Below are 19,836 nucleotides of genomic sequence, written 5' to 3'. Positions count from 1 at the left end.
AGAGTTACAGCAAACCTGAAATCAAACCACAGTATCTTTTATGTTCTTCCAGTGTCTAATTGCTGTATTTGCCATAAAACCTGCTGAGAAATTTTTTCTGCTTTATTTTTGCGGAAAAAAAAATGCACTGCTTCTGCTCTTTTAATCAGAGAATTGTTTGCTATACCTTGTAGGATTGACAGTTTCTGCCAGACAAAGTGGGGAAAATTTAATTTGCACAGTTTGAGTTCTTATCAGTTTTGAAGGAAGTGATTATTTCTGTTGATCTTTCCTAGACATGATGGGTCTTCAGGTAGGTATCTTTAAACAGTAATTATTTCTGATGGGAAGAAAGGGAAAAGAAGTGGACTGCTGTGTATTTGCTATTTATTTTGATGATACTCAGCCTCGTTCTAAATGCCTTGCTTTATGTTTACTAGATAAAGTAACCTCTGTGTTTTGGCACTGAATTTTGCCAATTCTTTCTCTGTTGTGCCTGGACTTTTGTCTATATTGCCTTTCTCAACGTATACAGTCTGAGCTGTCAAAACAAGTCATAAACAGATTGAAAAGAATGCACTGAAATCTGTGGAAAATGTGGACCAAAAAAATGCGATTTCTTACCGAAAGGAGAACTGAGCACATGAACACCAAAAAGACCTTTTCCGCTAATACTCTTCACTGGGTTTCCATTATTGCAGAGGTGTTTTAGTGCTGGAAATAAGAAATTGCACTAGTGTTAGAGCTGATTCATTTAATATTTTCCTGCAAAATACAATTGGGTTCAATAAATAAATACAACTCTATGTTCCAGTCTAATACCTTTTTACTCTGCATTGTAAAGTCTTTAAGTACTATAATTCAGATGTTTCAAGAGTGCACATTGAACATTAAGTGCTGGACACCACAGTTATTGCATTCTCATAAATGTTCCTGTAAAGTACGTTAAGAATGTTCATACATCAAAATCAGTACTAGATAGTTCTCTGTAAATGCTTTACTTGCATTTCTCGGATCTACATTGTTTTACGCAAAGTTACATGGGTATGAATTCAGATACCATAGAATCATAGAATAGTTTGGGTTGAAAGGGACCTTCAAAGGTCATCTAGTCCAACCCCCAAAATCTTCAGATTACTTTAAAAAAAACAGTAAGAAAAGAGCAGTTGAAAAAAAAGAGTGCTGAAACCAACTTGGTTGCCCTGTTAAGGGCTGCTGCTCCACATTGGTTTTTCTGGTGGATCACCCTGCACCAGCCAGCCCAGCTCTGCGAGGAGCTGAGTTTACCAGATGCTACCACACTCACCGGGAACATGAAAGATACCAGCACCTTACGGCATCAAACCCACAGATGAAAAGGAATAGTAGTATTTTCCCTGAGGCCTGTGATCGAATGATTGCATTCTGTGAACCATAAAAGTTCCAGGTACCCATGTGCCCGATTTCCCCCACACTGATTCAGGGGCAGCCTCTCCAGCATACCAGAGAACTCCAGCTCAATTCCAGACTGCAGAGCCTCTCTGCATCAGCACCCAAATTCGGCTGCCCATTCCCTGGCCAGCTGCTGGGGCATGACTACACATGCTGTGGGTGAACTTGCTCTTGCAGACACTGAACCCTTCCCAGCAGACACTTTGGGACCTCGCTGGAGCAAGGCTGGATGGAGGCTGAGGAAACCTTAGGCTGTGTCCTGGCACTAGGAACGGTCTGAGTACAAACAGGGGCTCTGGAGTGATCTACTCTGATGGCACCTCATGCACAGGTCTTAGTTTTGGGTCTGCAGATATTTATTTTGTTTTGGTTTGGTTTGGTTTGTTTAATACTGATCTTATTGCAGATGTTGTTTTCTCTTTAAATGTGTGTAAAGTGCAGGCCATAACATTTGAGGGCCATTTTTGTTATGAAGTAATGATCTAGACCTCACCGTTTCATAAGCAGATGAAATGAGACTGCTGTTTATTTTCCCAGATGCTCTAATTCGGGGCAGTAACACACAGGGCATGCATGTGACACACTGGGTTTTGGTTGGTGTTTCAGTGGAAGGGAGCTCTTTTTTCCTTTATAGTTGGGTTTCGAAACATTATCCTTGTACGCTGCCCTGAGAATTGCTACTGAAATCAATTTTGTGCAAGAGACTATTTTTCAGTATGAGAAATGCCATTGCATGCTTGATACTTAAGTTCTAATTCATTTGTGAGCATAAACTCATGCACCAAACTGTAATAAAATAATAGTTTAGTTAAGCCTGCTTTGCACAGGCTCAGTCCAAGCAATCTCACAGCTGTTTTTGGCTGAGTTGATGTATAGCCAATGAGGGGGATAACTTGATTTGAAAGGACTGAAAGCAAACACCTTTTATATTGCTCTTCTGCATTTCTTAAGACTTTCTGTCTATCTATTAAAATTTCATTAAAACTGGTAAGGACTAGCTAACGCATATTGTATCTGTCCACAGGGAGGGCTTTATTTTCTTTTAGCTTGGTACAACATTAAAAACACATTTTGTTTGCTTCTAATTTTGATGTAGCAAAGGATGTTTTCCTTAATTTCCAAGATTTTTTACATATATTGAGCCCTTTCATTAATAAGTTAACACACGTAAATCACAAAGTAATTACATCATAATATACTGGCTTTTAGTAAAGTAGGTTTTCCTAAACAGTACCTATAAAGTAGATGCAGGTTTATTTTTTTCTCTTAACAACACTATGACTTGTTCAAAATTATTTCCTTCAGCAGTTGTCTAGTAATTTGTACTAAGAATGAAGATTGTATACCCTTGTCAGTTTAATTTTGCTTTATAGGACCGATTAAGAAAACAGTGATAACATTTTCTTGTGTGGTACCCCTGATGTCAGAGCTGGGGTTACATGTTCAGGTTCTACCTGCACCATATGTGTGCTGTGCGACTGTGGGCCGGTCACACAACGTTTGTTTCTCTGGTTCACCCCTTGAAGTGGGGAGAGCATTAATGCTTTGATGCTGGCGGAGAATATTGTGGGACTGTGTTGGCTTCGATGCTGCTTAACTTCTCAAAAATAGTTTTCTTTTCTTGTTTTTTTAGAAAAGTGACTGTTTTCTTATTCCAACTCGGGTTTAATGGAGCTGTTTGATGACTCTGGTAAGCATGGTTGTAAGAGAGGGAGACAAACTTTCCTGGTGTTCCTTTGGCTTATGGCGTATCTCAGCTTTACTGAGAGACTCAGCAGCATAGCTACCTGGGGAACAGCTAGCTCCAGTTCCTTAGACAAACCTCTGGACCTGTTCAGCCCTTTCCAATTCAAGAAATCTTTTACCAGTACATACTTAGGTCCTGCAGCTCACTGTGCTGAAAGAACATCGGCAAAGTGAAGTGCCACAACTTGTTGGGCACAGTGTGGGAGCTGAGGGTTGCACTTCTGCACTTAGAGTGCAGTAAAAGTGCTCAGCCCAAATGCCAATGGCATGTCTTTGCTCAAAAGAAGCCTCTCCCAGAGACTTGAGGTTGTTCGGCCTAGAGAAGAGAAGAGAAGAGAAGAGAAGGCTCCAGGGAGACCTTATTGCAACCTTTCAGCACTTAAAAGGGACCTGTAAGAAAGATGGGGATAGACTTTTTATAAGGGCCTGTTGCAATAGGAAAAGGGGTAATGGCTTTAAACTAAAAGAGGGCAGATTGAGGTGAGACATGAGGAAGAAATTTTTTACACTGACGATGGTGAAACACTGGCCCAGGTTTCCCAGAGAGGTGGTAGATGCCCCATCCCTGCAGACATTCCAGGCCAGGCTCGACGGGGCTCTGAGCAACCTGATCTAGTTGAAGATGTCCCTGCTCATGGCAGGGGGGGTGGACTAGATGACCTTTGAAGGTCCATTCCAACCCAAACTATTCTATGATTCTATGACCTTGTTCACTCACGAGGCTCCAAATCTCATATTTACCCAAATATGAAAATATATAAGAAGTTAAGCCAGAGGGTTCTCCCAGGTAGCTTAATGTAATACTGGTGTCACTTGTTACTGGTGTCACCTCCCCACCTTGTCAGCCCCAGGAATACATGAATAAACCTAAATGCCTGTTGTCTGTTCAGAAAGAGAAAAGAAATAAAAGCCCAAGCCTGCTTCTGTTTGGTCCGTTTTCATAAGTGAGCAGTGGGAGACCTGACAGAGAAGCCCAAGGGATACCCTGGATGCCAGCCAGGCCAGAGTGAGCAGGGAGAGGGAAGGTCCCCAATGAGCCAAGATGAGGTGACAGGGGCACATCCCCACAGGGAACTGGCAGCAGCTTGGGAAGAAACCGAAGCGTTTTGGGGTTTGACCAACTTAGGAGTCACAAACTAGTGATAACTATGGTTTTAGAGACACCTAGGCTGACAGGGTTGTGGATGGCATTAAGTTACAAATGTGGGAGAGGACAAAGGATGTCACCTCCAGATCCACTGGGTCAAGAAAAACAAGTTTTTACTGGCTAGCAAAAGACACCATTACAGAAGAGGCATAACATTTGTTTCTAATTTCATGTTAGAATTCCTTCCACTGCTCAGGTAATAGACCATCATTATTGATTTTTTTTTGTGTTTTTCCAGCCATTTCAAACTGCACCATATGATTTTTCAAACCCAGACAAGTCTAAAAGCCACTGTGGCATGTAATGGTGTAATTCCAAACCTTTCACAGGGCAATATAGCTGCCGTTTTCACAAATCTCTTATGTCGGGTTTCACCTTTGTTTTAGGATCAGAGCACTGCCTGCAAAAAGCCCCTTTTATAGCCGCTGGCTGGTGCAGCTGGTGATGGACGTGGGCTGGAGCTGCCTGCTGTCCCCAGGATCTCTGGCCCCTCTTCTGCTCCCTCCTTCAGCCCCACCAAGGGATGAGCGGGGAAGGTTTTGCCAGGCAGCGGCAGCTCGGACGCTTGGGCTGGGGATGTGGTGAGAGCACCACAGCTGCTGCCCCTGAGCTGCTTTAAGCCCCGCATGAAAGGCAACGCGGCTCTAAAGGGAGGCTGATGCTGTTGCCAAGGGTGCTGGGTTTGGGCGCCTGGGCACAGGCTGAAAGGCCAGAGCAATGAAAGGAAAATGAAAGCAACAGCTGTCAAGGTGGGATAGGGATTTTTTTGCTTTTAAACTAAAATACAGTTGTTGTATACTGACTTTGGCTTTGGAGGGAATGGACGAAATCTTTGAAAAGGGCTTTGGAATTAACCTGTTAGAAATTCTGTACTATGGCAATGTGTGAATAGATGTAACCTGACAACCTGGACGTATATTTTAAGGGAATAACTGGGTTTTTATCAGCATCTTATCCCATCAAAGCTGGTGGGTAAAACTAGAGTAATTGAGGTTCAGTGTGATTACTATACCTTTCTGCAGGGTAGCACATCAGGCCACCTTATGTTTTTTTTAAACAAGAATCTAAAAAGAAAAAAAAAATAGGTAATATGGTTTTGAGTGATGGTGTGATGTTTAGAGCCTTAATCTAGATTATACCTCTTCCTACAGCACATGAAGGGCCTTAATCTGCTGCAGACATTTAATTTCTGATTTTTCAAATGGTGGCAAACCAAAAACAATATGCTATGATAGATTAGATCTAGAAAGCAGAGCCACTGTTTTCAGTGTGAGCCAAACTTGTCTCCCGTGTCCAGTCTTAGCCGTAAGACTTATGGCTCAAAAGCATTTTTCCTGCTTGCAGGTGATGGCTCAGTGTATCTCTGTCCTGTTGAGTGGCCCTTAACTGGACGTTGCATAGCTGGGATGTTTCGGCACATTATCTATCGACACTCTGTAATGTTAGTCATACATCTATTTTGTTTTATGTCTACGAAGCCCGAGTTCACGAAGTAGAATAACTTGCACTACGTGACCTTTACAAAATTCTAGTGAAATCAGGCTCGGATTTTTACTCCCTTTCCCTGAACAGCGGACAAAGTCACCGGAGGACACGGCCACACGGATGCCACCAGTGGGGCACGGAACCGTGTGGCCAGCAGCAGCCGCAAGAGCAGCCCCAGCTCGTGCCCAACGCAAGTGGCTCGAAAAGAAGGTGAAGCTGGATCTGTTTCTGATATGTGGGGTTTTTTTGTGCTTCCAATGTGCAATGTGTCTGGAGCAGACCAGAAGAGGTAATGAGAAAATGGTTTTTCTGCAACATTTCTTTCAAATTAAAGGCAGTCAGACAATCAGGATGTAGACTGTTGGTTTTTTAACCTGAACAGATAACAAAACAAAAATACAGTTGTTCCTAATCTTACTTTCCCCGCTTTTCTACCTCATAATAGATCTATGACAGAACTGAACACAGAAAATATATATCACACCTGGTGGGGACTGTTTACAGGTGAGGACAGCTACAAGTAAAGGGGCTTGGTATTATTACACTGTCAGTATTTCTTTGATCTGATATGTTCAGGGAAAAAATTATTTACTGTTGCCATGTTTGTGATAAGCAGGCAGTTGCTCTTATGATTTTGGTGACTGCAAACACAAAACCAGCACCCAGAAATTATACATATAGACAACTACTACTGTCTCCTCACTCTGTTCTCCATTCCTGTGGTCACTTCACGTGGACATCTGTAAACTGGGGTATTTCACACGTATGCGCCTTGAAGCAGCAGCCTACAATAGCAGAAACATAATTTAGTATTAAGGTAGGACTCATAAGATTAAAAGTCTATTTCTGTCCCTTTCTCAGTCTTCCTGTTGCTGCTTCTGTGAGAAAGAACATAAAATTTCCTGCAGAAATACGTGTGGTCTCTTAGCTCTCACTGGTCTGGGTGTCCATCACTGCCTGATCACATACTCTTGTGGTTGAGGACACCTTCAGATGACCATTTCAGAAATGGCAGTAACACAATTTGCTCCTCCAGCAGTAGTGTCTGCTGCCCTTGGCTGATCTCTGCATCAAATGTGGGACTGTAACGTCAGATTCAAGTAAGAGATGAAACAGGTGCACCCATCCAAACTCTGTTCTTCTGCTGCAGTTCTGGCCATCCCCTTACCTCTCTTTTGGTTCAAAGTGTTAATATGCCCTTATACATGAAATGACATGTTTGTGAACATACATCCCATGGAGCCTGGAAGATACTCACTGCATCTTTGTCAATATTGTAGATGAGAAAATGCCTGAAATGTATGTTACCTCTTGGAAGAATGTTTGTGTTGGTGCATGACTGAGAAACATAACCCCTGAACTAATAACTCAATTATTGTCATGCACCCAATCAGGCAGAAACAAAATAAAATAAAGAAAAAAAAAGTCGAGGTGGTGAAAGAAAGGGAGATACAAAATAAAGCTGTTCATTTGCAACTTATTACAAAATAATATTGAAAGGACCAGTTTATCTACTTTTTTTCTGACTCCTTTTCATTGCCTTCGGAAAGAGTTAGAGATGTGAGTGAAGACACTGTTTCCACTGTGACAATGAGGGACAATCACTAGTCACAAAACTTGCTGTGGCAATAGGGAAAAGCCCAGCTTTAGCTAGATTTTTGTATGCTTTGTAAGATGCAGACTTTCCAATATAACTGCTAAGAGAAAGCTATGATAGCATTCAGTAATTTTGAAGCTTGCCAATGTGAGAAGAATACAAATGAGGATAACTGGAAAAAAAATAGCTAAAAACAGAGCGAGGTTCAGACTGATAAACTTTGATTAGGCCTTCTAAATAAACAACCAAGAATATAGTTTTGAAACTGCAGTCTCATATAACTGTTATGCATGACCAATATTGTGTATCTCTAATGTTTTCAGGCTGACAGGAAGATGTTTGCACTCTGAACTTCCCCCCTCTCTTCTTTTTGAGAGGTTTAACCGTGAAGGATAACCACTACCAAGAAAAAGTCACAGTGTCTTGAATAAGGTATTTCATGTAAATAACCACACAAAGGTAACAGCATATTGTTCCCTTGAGGTTCCTTACCATCATTTAACTCTTCTCACACCTGAATACTGTTAGTAAAAATAGTAACTGGATAAAGTTTCTCACATGTTCTGTCACCAAGACCTTCATCTGACAAAACACGCTTACTAAACTGGATGCATGTAAAGGATCCTCTCTACTTCAGCAGGACCCACACATGTGGTTGTAGAACTGAGCTCCAAAATACTCTCTTCTGGCTATGCACAGAAAAAAAAAAAAAAAAAAAAAAGCAATAGTCAGCTACACAGCATCATTACATGAGCACTGCCAGATGCTAGGTGTCTTAAATGACAGTGCATGCACTTGGGTCAGCAAGGTTTCAAAACAGGTAGTTCAGATTGTTTACCTCAAAATCAGAGCCAGAGAAGCAGAGACTGTGAGAGGCAACTGAAGATCATGGGAGGAACCAGCGTCCAACGTGGCACTGGTATTTTCAGACCCCAATGGAACAGCATGAGTGGTGACCTCTTCCCACAAGAAACTGGCATGACACATTAATTAAACATATCTAGATTACAGAGGTGAGTATCTCTGTCACAGCAGGTCTTCAGCATCAGACCAGTGACCTACAGGAGATGAGCTAGACCTTTACTTGCAACTGGCAAAGGCTGATGAAAAAATGTTGCAGCTGAGGAACAGCACAACTTGATAAAGATCTGCATATCTGCAGAAGTTAGAAAAACCCAGTCAAGACAAAATTCTCTGGGAGACCGTAAGTCATTCCTCTGGATAAGGAACAGGTCCCTCATCTGTCAAGGCAGAGTTTCTTTTAAAGTGGTTTCTCTTGTAGAGTGAATTTGATGCCAGTAGAATTATTGAGCTGGAAAAAGAGCAAAGTGGTTATCTTTCACTTCCAGCTTTAAGAAACAGCTTTGAAGACTACTGGGAAACATTTACACACTCTGCATTTATTGCTGTAATAAACTTGCTTTCATTTTTAAAGCCAGGCATCACCATGTGGGAATTTCACACGCTTGGTGACTTTTATAGCTCATGAAAACATTTGTATTTCCCACCTTGGTGGCTAGATGATCTGTGTCACAACCAGAATACACTATAGTAACTTAGTCATATTTAATGTAACTCCTGCTATTACTCTGTTGTCATTGGTACAATTATGTCTTTTTCTTATGTTTATGTTCTACTTTCTCCTGAATGACTGCACCTTCCCAAGTGCATTTCTACAGCCACATACTGTCAACGGTGTGGAGTTACCAAACCCTGTAGCCTGATGGAGATGAAGCTGCAGCTGCTCTGTGGCCCCAGCACCAGCGGTCTCATGCCAATCCCCTCTCCAGCAGATCTGCCAGCAAGAGGACAGGCACACAAGTGTGCAACGTGGATCCCCGGCACCCGCGCTCAGTCACGGGGTATCTCCAGGGTTGCCCTGACTCCTCAGCTGCTGGCACACAACAGCAGTTGTATGCACTTGCATTTTCCTCCAAAGACTTCTCCATCTCCTTGCTGGAGGGTAGGTATCCACCCACCCCGATCTACAAGGACTGAAGTTGTCTTGGATCCTAATAATCCTATTTTTCATAATCTCAGTAGTGTGGGCACCTTGTCAACACAGCAAGCCAGTTCCATTTGATTCCCAGTGTGGGAGAGTGTATTTGAAAAGGACACCAGGACAAAGTAGTGCTTTGAGATTTGTGACCTGGATGACTGAAGCACTGTGTGCAGTTCTGGGCACCACAGGATAAAAAGGACATAAAGCTACTGGAGAGTGTCCAGAAGAGGGCTATGAAATTGGTGAGGGGTTTGAAGGGGAAGCCGTATGAGGAGCAGCTAAAGTCACTGGGTTTGTTCAGCCTCGAGGAGACTGAGGGGAGACCTCATGGAGGGTTCAGCTTCCTCACAGGGGGAGGAGGAGGGGCAGGCGCTGATCTCTTCTCTCTGGTGACCAGTGACAGAACCCGAGGGAATGTCAGGAAGATGTGCCAGGGGAGGTTTAGGTTGGACATTAGGAAAAATTCTTCCCCCAGAGGGTGGTGGAGCACTGGAACAGGCTCCCCAGGGAGGTGTCACGGTCCCAAGCCTGACAGTGTTCAAGAAGAGACTGGACAAGCCCTCAGACACATGGTGTGAACTGTGGGGTTGTCCTGTGCAGGGACAGGGATTGGACTCCTGATTCTTGTGGGTCCCTTCCAACTCAGGACATTCTGTGATTCTATGACTGCAGGGAGTCTCAGCATTGCTGTGGATCTGGGTAGATCACAAAGACAAAGGAGAAGGAAAAATGGCTATTATTTCTCAGTTCTAGATATCAAGAACACATAGCTGGGGTTTGAAATACATTCTCACCAGAATAGAATTCCTACTAAGGATTATTAGAAAAAATAGAAACTGCAGAGTCACAAATGGTAGGGGTTTGCACCTCAGTCCCACTGGAGGGGGTGGGAAATATGCAAATGTAGGGATTAACTAGCAACCTAGGAAACAGCCAGTCAAAAAAGCACATTGATACACCTAACCCATTCTCTGCTTGTCTGAAAGATTAAGTTGGCAGGGGGGAATCATTTGAAGTTCTACATCAACAGTGGCTCTTGCACTGGGATACAAATTGCATCAGCCTCTATTCCAGATGGAGTATTGTCTCAAAATAACATTTCAGTAATGAAGATTATTTTTCATAACAGATCCCGCAAGCACACAGCTGTTCAACACTCACGTCTTTAAAAGTTCACAGTTGATCCATTTGGATTTTCTCACTTCTAAAGAGTCTGCTTCTTTACAAGAAGCATTGCTGAAGAGAAGGCGATGAAGGCGATGCTCACAAGGTGACCATTTGCATGAAGAACTGTTACAGACTGGAAAGTTAGTAATTTGGAAAAGTGTTGCTATCCATCGATAACCTCAGTCAGGGAACCAACAAATACTTGGGGAACTGCCTTGGCCAAAGCAGGATATATTTCACCTTGACTAGAACTGGAAGGCAATGAACTGGGAAAACATACTAGAACATTTAAAGGGCATACGGTGTCATATTCAGTAAGTTTAATACTGCTGTTGAAAAAAAGAAGAATCTTCTTGTCACTCTTGAAAAATATGACTGATGGTTTTCTGTTTCAACACTCTAATATATGGACTACTAGATGTGAATGTTTTGCATGCAAATCACTTAGCTTTTTACTTAATCAATTGTGTGATAAGCAAGGCCAACATACATATTTAAAAATAAACTTATTTCAAATATTTCACTTCAGTTGTACAAAATGAGGTATGAAAATTCTGTCTGGCAGTTGCTGTTTTATTGGAGATAATGATTCTTAGTAGCAGCATCGTCGTGAGTTTCTTAAAAATGCGACAGGATCAAGTCAGCCAGTCTGCTTCTCAGTTTCATTCAAAAGTAATACGAAAGCCTGAAGTAAGTTTCAAAATGACACGTATTTTTCAAGATATGCTTTATAGATTTATAACTATTTATGTAGTTCTTTGTGTGACACAACAGTGACCTGAAGTTATCAGAATTATGAAGAAGAGTGTGAAAGTACACAAAGCTTATTGCATTTTCAGTTTGCAAAGATAATAAGCAACAGATTCATAGTCATATACATCAGTCAAAAACAAAAAAAAAGAGAGAGAAAATAACTTCTGTTTGGCTTACAAATGGTTGTTTGAGATAAACGTAGGAAAAGAAAGTTACAAACAGTTACTTGGAAGAGTAACCAAGACAATCCACCAGGTCTCTGTATCTGTGGTGATGAAAGATGACCAAGGCTTTTCACCACTGCAGCTGTGCATCATGAAGCAAAACATATACAGAAATTTAACCAGGGAAAAGGATTCCCAAATCATCATAGACACAAGTCATTCTCTGTAGAGTTTTCTCAGACCCTGCTTACTCTAAACCCACATATCTGTAAGGAAAGCGTATCTGATTTATTATCCCCATCACTGGGGAACGGGTCACAGGGGTCTACACAGGGTTCTGGACCCCAGGCAGAATCACACCAGGCACTGTCTAGAGCTTGAGGTACTCACAAAGACACTCATTTACATTGCCAAAAGCAACTTCAGCTTTGCCAAGTCATTAGAATTAACTGAATAGGCTAAAATTATTAATAGAGAAGAAAAAATTCAGGTGAAATATAATTCCCAGTGCTGGCAATATGCAAGGCTGGTTCAGGATACTTGAGAACAAACCGGCAGAGCCATTGAGAGCTTGTGGTGAATGTTCATCAAGCTGTGACTTACATGTTTGATTCAGGGCAGGGAAGCCCCAGCTTCAGCTACCAGGCAGCTCCTGAACAACCTTCTCTGCAAAGGTGGGGAGCCTTTGGTCCTGTGCGTTCTTCTTTTTTGTTGTTTGTTTGTTTTTCCTAAAAGGCCAGTGATTTTTCCTGCTGTGGCAAATCTACACTTCAGCTGACTGAAGTGCAGGCAGGCCTTGTGAAGTGACAGTCAGTGTGCAAGTGTCCCACAGGAGATGCCAGAAGGCCAACTTCCCTTCCTGGGCCCTCAGGAGGGAACAACAGACTTGTTGCAATCCACAATGCTTCGCCATCACATATGGGCTGCACATCCCAGCTATGAGGGATGGATATTAAATGCTCCCCAAGGACACCACGCACCCCAGTTCAGCTGAGCAGTTGGCCACCAGTAGTTCCAGATCACTTTTATCACCATTCTGTGTCACCAGTGCCAGGATTCCATACTGGTTGTTAATACACCACGTTGACAAACTGTGTGAGTTTGGAATCATAATATCACCTTCAAATCTATGATAACTTCCCTCCCCTAGTAAAATTTTTCCTGATGTATTCTGTAATTTTCCTAAAAAAACCAAACAAACAAAAAAACCAAACCAAAACAAACAAACCACAACACAAAAAAAAACCAAAACAAAAACCACTCTTGTGCCTGAACTTTTTCCCTAAAACACTTCTAAAAACCGAAAACAAAACAAAAACCTTTTAGTCAAAAATCAAATAGCATCTGTGTTGCATATTTTTCATTCAGAGGCTTTTGGGGTTTGTTTCTAAAGCAGTAACAGAACTGTATTTACTCTTTGTTTTAAGCAAAACTAGCAAGAAAGCCTTTGTAACTTCCCACACAATCACTATGGTTTTGGAATAAAGGAAAATTAATGCATCAAAATCTTCAAAATCAACCAATACATGCAAAGTTTTAAGTCTTACCTAACTGGAAAGAAATCCGGACAGTGGAATTTTTATGAATTGGGGAGAGGGGAGGGCTATTTTTTGTGTGTGTGTGTTCTGTTTGTTTTTAGAAATACAATTTTCTAGAGGGAATAATTTGTTAAATGAAGTGTCACTCCTGCAAGAGGCTTTTAAGGGTCTGGCCTGGTTTTGGTGTCAAACTAGAACATGTCACAATCGCAGACCCTCTATCTTACAATTAATATGGCCTTTCCTCAACTTCATAAGACTCTACAAAAGGTCATGCAACCCATTTAATATGTAGTGATAAATCCAGCTCTTAGGTGAAATCAGTTTCCTAAATCACCTCCTTCCAAAAGGTGTATTTACAATCAGAAAGGGTGCAATTGCAGACTGCCCAGGACTTACCCAGCACTATGGATCATCTTGACTGATGAGAAGCAGCAGCACTGAATTCCTGGAGTACTCACCAGATCACAAATCATCACTCTCAGTGCCACAGGTTTAAGAGATGGTGCAGTACTGTCAAAACCAAGCAACTCTTACAAATAAATCAATTAGTTCTATGCAATTATTTCAGTTGTTACATCTACTGTCTTCTGGCTTTTTATTCTCTATTAGCATAAAATATTTTACCTGGACCTAAACATTTTAAAATTTTTTATATGATAGTTGGTTTTTTAAAAAATAGTTTCAATTGCAATGAATTCTAAAGTGAAAGAATCAAATGCTTGATTAAAATGCAAACTTATCCTGAAAATTTTATAAATTCAATTTAGAAAAAGGAATGCAAAACTAAATTCTTACACGTTTGCTGACGAAAGTACAAAACCAAAGCGGCAGTAGGTTTTTTAGACCAGAATGTGTTTAATGACTGAAACTGTATGTGAACAAAATACAGCTGTAGAATAGCTGCAGAGCTTTCAAGTTTTAAGATTATGGTGAGCTGTTACAATCAAGATAATTGAGAAGACATACTAATAAACAGAAATGGGCTGCATACCGATGCATGCATTTCAAATTCTCCACGCTCTCCCAGAAAGGTGCCTTTCTATAGAAGGCTGCAGCAGAAGATGAACTTTTGTAATCCAGATAACTCCACAACTACTGAGGGTAAGCAGGAATGCCCATAATCAAGACTACAAAACAAAAGGTGATCATCTGCTGTAGTATGTAAAGCTACCCCTACTTATAACAACGTTCCACTTAAAAGAGAAAAGCGATAAGCTCAACTTCACACTTGCAACATCCAATGTCCTGCTTCTATACCAGAAACTGCACAGAATATCCACCACCTAAACAGGACTCCTGCTCATATAGGCCGCCGACATTCACAGGAATAGGGTTTGGACCCCAGTTTGATATTCAGCAAGTGCCTAATGAGAATCACATTGATCACCAAAAAGAGAACTCTAAAAGCCTTGGGACAAATCTGCCATAGCTATGAGTTCAAGCTGAAGAACAGAAACAATTGGACTATGAAAGCAAAAAAGCTGTATTTTAAAAATGTTTCCTACTACATACAAGAACAAATGCAGGATGTGATGTTTGCTTGGTTTTATTAATTTATTTTTGCAGGAATCTGCAACTCTGAGTATGCACTTTCTGGAGGTACCATGCATGCATAGCCTCTGAATGCTTTTATACAATTTCATCTCTTAGTAACAAGTTCATTCACAGCATACACAGATCTAGAATGTAGACACCATATATACAGGATTAAACAAGATCGTGTCTTCCTTTTTTAATGAAAAAATTTAACAGGGTTTCACACAGCAGGAAACACAGATTAGATACACTGGTGCCACCATAAATAAATAAGTTTCAAGAACACAGGTTTTTAAAATCGGTTTCAAAGGTACTGAAAATCCAGGATTATAATATTGCATTAACTCCATTGATTTCTGATTACTCAAAACCAAGAAAAATATTCGCATTAATATTTATGGACATAAACAGGAATGAAAGCCCCAAACTGAAGAAATCTGGCAAAATTCAGTAATGGCTAGTTTCATAAAATATTGACATTTTGAAACAAAACAAATGCAGCAGCACATAGAGACAGTACTAACTATGAGATGTGATATCTGTGCATGTCTTCTTTCTTTATGGGATTTAGAGTCACTGCAGTATAGGGCACAGAAATTCTGTGGTACCAAAGAAGCTGATAAATTGTTTATGTCCAACTGTCCGCTTCTCGTCAGGATAGTAATTTTCACATTCTAGGGTATACCACTGAATTTTAAAACAAAAACTATCATCCTGATGACAAGCTTGTTTTAAATATATTTAATATTCTCACATTCCATTTTAAAACATTCGTCGTTGTTTTTATTTTGTTTTGTCCCCATTTCACCTCAAGCATCTTTATTTCAGTTTCAACGGGTTTTACAATCAATATTATATGTAAAAGTATTCAGAAATGGAAATGAGAGATGTATAACTGGGACAGATAAAATAACTGAAAGAAAAGTTTTTTTTAAAAAAAATGTGATTTAGTAGCATACCACAATTGGAAAGTACTGAGACCAGCTCTTTTAAGAATTATTACACCTTTTCACCACACCTCCCATTTTTCAAGGGAAACACACACATACCACAGACACACAGATACACAATTCAATCTGATCTAAGACTACATTTTACAAAGTACTTCCTTTTGCTTGACTTCCCACCCCTTTCCTCTTCATCCAAACTAGATTAGTAATTACATCAAATTAAAAGTAGATCCAAAGTTCAGGATTTCTTTTGGTTTGCTATGTTCTGAATGATTTTCCACAAGCCCCACTCTAGATAAACTTGTAAAGAACTACAGTAGTATTCTATAATTAAAGGGAATTCATCTTAATAGCACAGTAAATATAAAATAAGCTTTATAAAGTCTCAGTGAACAGTGAAATAATTTTGAATATCTGAATGTTCAAGTCAGTTACAAACTCTATCACTCTAGTAGCGTGGTTGAGGGAAAGCTCCGTCATTAAGGAAATAAAGAAAACACAGGTAGTGCATTAACTCAACACAATAGCATCAGCATCCCACCATTCACACACACACACACAAGTTTTATACAATACAGTGCATTTTGTATGCCAGCTGACATTAGGGTTTTATGTGCATTCAATAAATATTACATAGACCAATCTTTTTGGCATAATCTACAATTCAGTTGGGGTGTGAACGACGTCACCTGCTTTCAGAAGGAAAAAGGATCTTCCAATATTCAAAACACAATTTACATTCTAATAAACTAGAAATATTCAAGCACCATGAAAAGTCTGTACTATTAATGTCTGAGTGTGGGCATTTACAAGTAAAAGAATACAACAGAAGGGTGTTGGGTTTTTTTTGTACAAGCAACAAATGAGAGTAATTGAAAAACTGAAGTAAAATTATTGGTAAGAAAGTATATTCATTTGCAATTTAACAGCACTCATTCAGTCTTGCAAAAAGTATCTTGCTGTCACAGAAGCCTTCCTTCTCTCCCTCCAGTGAAGTTAAGACAAAGATTAACAAGTCTCCATTTATGGTTATTACAGTTCAGGGAATTATCGGACTGCATGCATTTCCCCCCCGCTGCCTCCTTTTCAAAAGTAGCATCTATTCTGTCTGAAAATGGCACAACTGTATTGATGCATTACACATCTACTCTCATTTGCTGTCATTTCAGTTGCTATCATTTTGTAATTCCAGCAGAAACAAATGTTTCTAGAACTTCAACAGAAGTATAAATGAACAGAAAATTGAAATAATACAAAGGCAGAGGCATCACAATAGAAGAGTCATGAAGTTACTGGCATTGTTTTGAGTAATTCATTATACAGCTGATAACAGCAACAGTACTGCTTATCCTAGGTATAATGCTTCTGCTCATGTGTTTTGTCAGACTGTCTACTTACATGAACAAAATTAGTATTTGCCTTCTAACTTCATTTGACAGCAATTTTTTTACCCCTCTTCACATGTGACGAGCTCCCCACATGGGAAGGGAAGGGAGACTAGCTCTCTCTGATGCCTTTGACTTTGTTTTGCTCATCAGTGATGCACACTGATTGCTGGAGATATCTTAGCTTATTTAAAATTACACTGAAGATTTAATTAGTGCAAGAACATATTGAAAAATGCCAGATCAAATATTGGTTCCTCATCTAAGACCACAGTTTGGTTTTTACTGTTATCTTTATAAACTGCTGGGAGAGAAGACACTAGATTGAGCAATGCAGTGAGTTTTCCTTCACCCACCCCTTACAAACGCTGCTTGATTTTAAATAAAGATTCAGACACATGATTGTTCTACCACAGCTTAACATGTTATCACACATCAAGTGAATTGTGGTAATTGACCATATGGATGTGGCTGCCATCAACTAAGAACAACTTAAAATGAAGTAGTTTAAATCTCTCCTGGTGAGGTTTAGCCAGCACATTTTGCCTCACAGTTGCAAAGTCAAATACCACAGCTCAGCTGACGTGCTTGGTTGTGTCTTTGAATCTTGACAAAGTTACACCATAAAAACTCAAATGCACTGTACCAGCCTCTGACCAGTACACAAGAACCTCCTACTCAGTCACACAGTCGTGCAACATAATCATTCAGCCGCCCGAACCCAAGCTCGATTTCACAAGTATTGAGTGCTTTATTACAGCAACCTGAACTATTCAAACGAATTGAACATCACCTTTATAGTACAGTATATCATACGCATAAAAGTACCAGTATGATTTTCAGTTGCAAGTCTTGTGTTCTTCAACCTACAGCAAATATTTCCTGACCAAAATTAAAAGAATGCAGTGTGTAATTTTTCAGGATCTGGCATCTATTTTATACAGGCTGGTTTATTAACAATGTGCAAATAAACCTTTACTGAAGAGCTAACTGATTAATTAGTTTTCAGCTAACTTTGAACTGGGGCACAAAGTACCTTCTGTGCTGTAAACATTGTGAATTCTTCACAAATGGAATCTGAAAAAGCCTCAGGAACTGGGTACAAATTCTTCTCACACACAGCCATGGCTAAGCTCAAGTCTTCCTAACTGAATTTGGAGTAGGCTGTTTGGCATATGTCACTGTGCTGCTGCAGAGCACAGGCTCCAAAGATTGTTGTATATAAAAGCATACTTTTAGCTTTGAAACACGACGGCCTAATGAAAGCATGCAGCAGTATTTTCATCCATAATATGGTAGAATTCATTCTTAGTTTGTTACCAGTGTTGACACAGCCAGGTGAGCACTGTACAAGCAAAAGGGATTGTAAAAAATTACCTCTGATTAAACTCTCCATGACACACATACGGTATCTCATTTAGTCACCTTAGGTTACTATTTCAAACAGCAATTTTTTGTAGACATAAGTTACCCTGAAGAAAAGCAGCAATTACAAATACCCTTCTCCTTTTTTTTATACATTACAAAACTTATCGTTGCATTTACCTGTCTTCTTTTTCAGTAGTTTACAATCTAGAAGCACAGGGAGCCTTTGTTTTCCAGCTAGCTGTGGCCAGGTTAAGTCAGTTCTGGCTCTTCAGTTTTTCTGGTTAAGTGTAACATTTCACACCATTACTGAAAGTCCTATAATTTTTTTTCAAAAAAAACCCAAAACAAAACAGTGTATTTTTTTTAGAGCCACTAAGCAGTAGCTAGAACCACAGGACTGAACACCAGTAGTTATTTGCTTTCCTGTATACATTCTTCCCAAAACGAATCCTTTTGCATTTTCAGGTTTCATTTTCTGCTTTGCTCACTGCAATGGGATAAGATTTTCACCCTTAACTTCTTTATTTTTACTGTAGCGCAAGCAGAAACATCTTAACACATTACTCCCACCCCTTGGAAGATGAAGATTGTTGACTGGCAAAGGCCAGGTGGATGGACTGAAAGGTTCCCCATGTTTCCTTCTCCTACAGCTGTCAGCTTGAGAGCCTGTTTTCAACCCAATGCAGCCCCTTCTTGATCTTCAGGTGTAGCGTGGCATTTCACATTGCTCACAGCGATTTAGTGCTGGGTGATTTAGAAAGGTGCAACTATCACAATTCCATGGAGCCCCCTCAAAATCTTCATCTCTTGGCTGAGTCCGTGAAGTCTGTTTGGAGGTGTTTTGATGCTCTAGAAAAAGCCAAAGGAAAACATTTTTTCTTATTTCAGAAGAGACAGATGATAGGCAAGATCACACTACTGGTTTGTCACCTCATTAAACATTCTATCTTAAAATGAATGTGGAAACCTTTCCACTTAGGTAACGTTAAAGGTCTTTTGCTAAAGCACCTCTAGTCCAGTTTGTGAAATCTGAACATATAAAGTATTTCACTTCTGTAAAGAGTCAACCACAAAAAGTGCAGTCACCAGTGTTAGGTCACTGACACTGTTGAAGGTTTACTAGCTTAAAACATACTGAGAAGTTTGTTACTGGCACTGCAACACTTTCTTGTTAAGAAACTACTTCATAGGTTTACGTACAGCAGTCTATTACCAAATTCTAAATTCCAATAATCCTATTTTACCTGAAGTGAAAGACTACTTCTAACATAGTTCCTTCAAACACTCTGACAGACAATATATTTTCTGCATCTTTTACTAGCATTTATCCAGGCTGAAGAAAATACAATCTAAAAATTAAATGGTAGACATATTCCAAAACAAGATGATCGCTGTTCTTCCTCATGGCTTTGCAGCAGGGATGTCTGTATGTGAATCAGCACTTACGTCTGTTTTCATTCATAAAATCATTATGTATGCAAATCATACTTTAGGTATAAACCCATGGAAAGACTCGGTTTTCCGATATCTCCTACCATCACTTCAAGACCTCAGGTTATCTACTAAAAGTGACAACTACTCCTAG

General features: G+C 40.0%; 2 protein-coding genes and 1 long non-coding RNA gene across 8 annotated transcripts in view; 2 read left to right on the top strand and 1 right to left on the bottom strand.

The window, feature by feature from the left end:
* Nucleotides 1-7,817, top strand: part of GK (glycerol kinase) — a 62,160-nt gene extending 54,343 nt beyond the window's left edge. Inside the window, exons 19-21 of one of the 3 annotated variants that reach the window (XM_071812160.1) lie at nucleotides 5,876-6,077; nucleotides 6,234-6,292; nucleotides 7,709-7,728. In XM_071812160.1, the coding sequence (XP_071668261.1) occupies nucleotides 5,876-6,077; nucleotides 6,234-6,292; nucleotides 7,709-7,713 (266 nt within the window). In that variant the 3' untranslated portion in view covers nucleotides 7,714-7,728. Of the gene's footprint in view, nucleotides 1-5,875; nucleotides 6,078-6,233; nucleotides 6,293-7,708 lie in introns of those variants that run through there. The other 2 variants (XM_071812153.1, XM_071812172.1) reach the window with 2 other exon arrangements.
* A 1,452-nt stretch (nucleotides 7,818-9,269) lies between these two features.
* On the top strand, nucleotides 9,270-10,924 carry LOC139828574 (uncharacterized). Its single transcript, XR_011740353.1, has 2 exons — nucleotides 9,270-9,348; nucleotides 10,517-10,924. It is a non-coding gene; the product is annotated as an uncharacterized lncRNA (long non-coding RNA).
* A 3,618-nt stretch (nucleotides 10,925-14,542) lies between these two features.
* TAB3 (TGF-beta activated kinase 1 (MAP3K7) binding protein 3) overlaps nucleotides 14,543-19,836 on the bottom strand; it is a 49,167-nt gene continuing 43,873 nt past the window's right edge. For all 4 annotated transcript variants that reach the window (XM_065859715.2, XM_071812141.1, XM_065859722.2 and 1 more), the window contains one exon: nucleotides 14,543-19,100. In XM_065859715.2, the coding sequence (XP_065715787.1) occupies nucleotides 18,952-19,100 (149 nt within the window). In that variant the 3' untranslated portion in view covers nucleotides 14,543-18,951. The remainder of the gene's footprint in view (nucleotides 19,101-19,836) is intronic.

This window comes from Patagioenas fasciata, chromosome 1 (genome assembly GCF_037038585.1).
Source record: "Patagioenas fasciata isolate bPatFas1 chromosome 1, bPatFas1.hap1, whole genome shotgun sequence".
Taxonomy (NCBI): domain Eukaryota; kingdom Metazoa; phylum Chordata; class Aves; order Columbiformes; family Columbidae; genus Patagioenas; species Patagioenas fasciata.
Note: the sequence above shows the minus strand (reverse complement) of the source record. Positions and strands in the feature narration are given on the sequence as shown.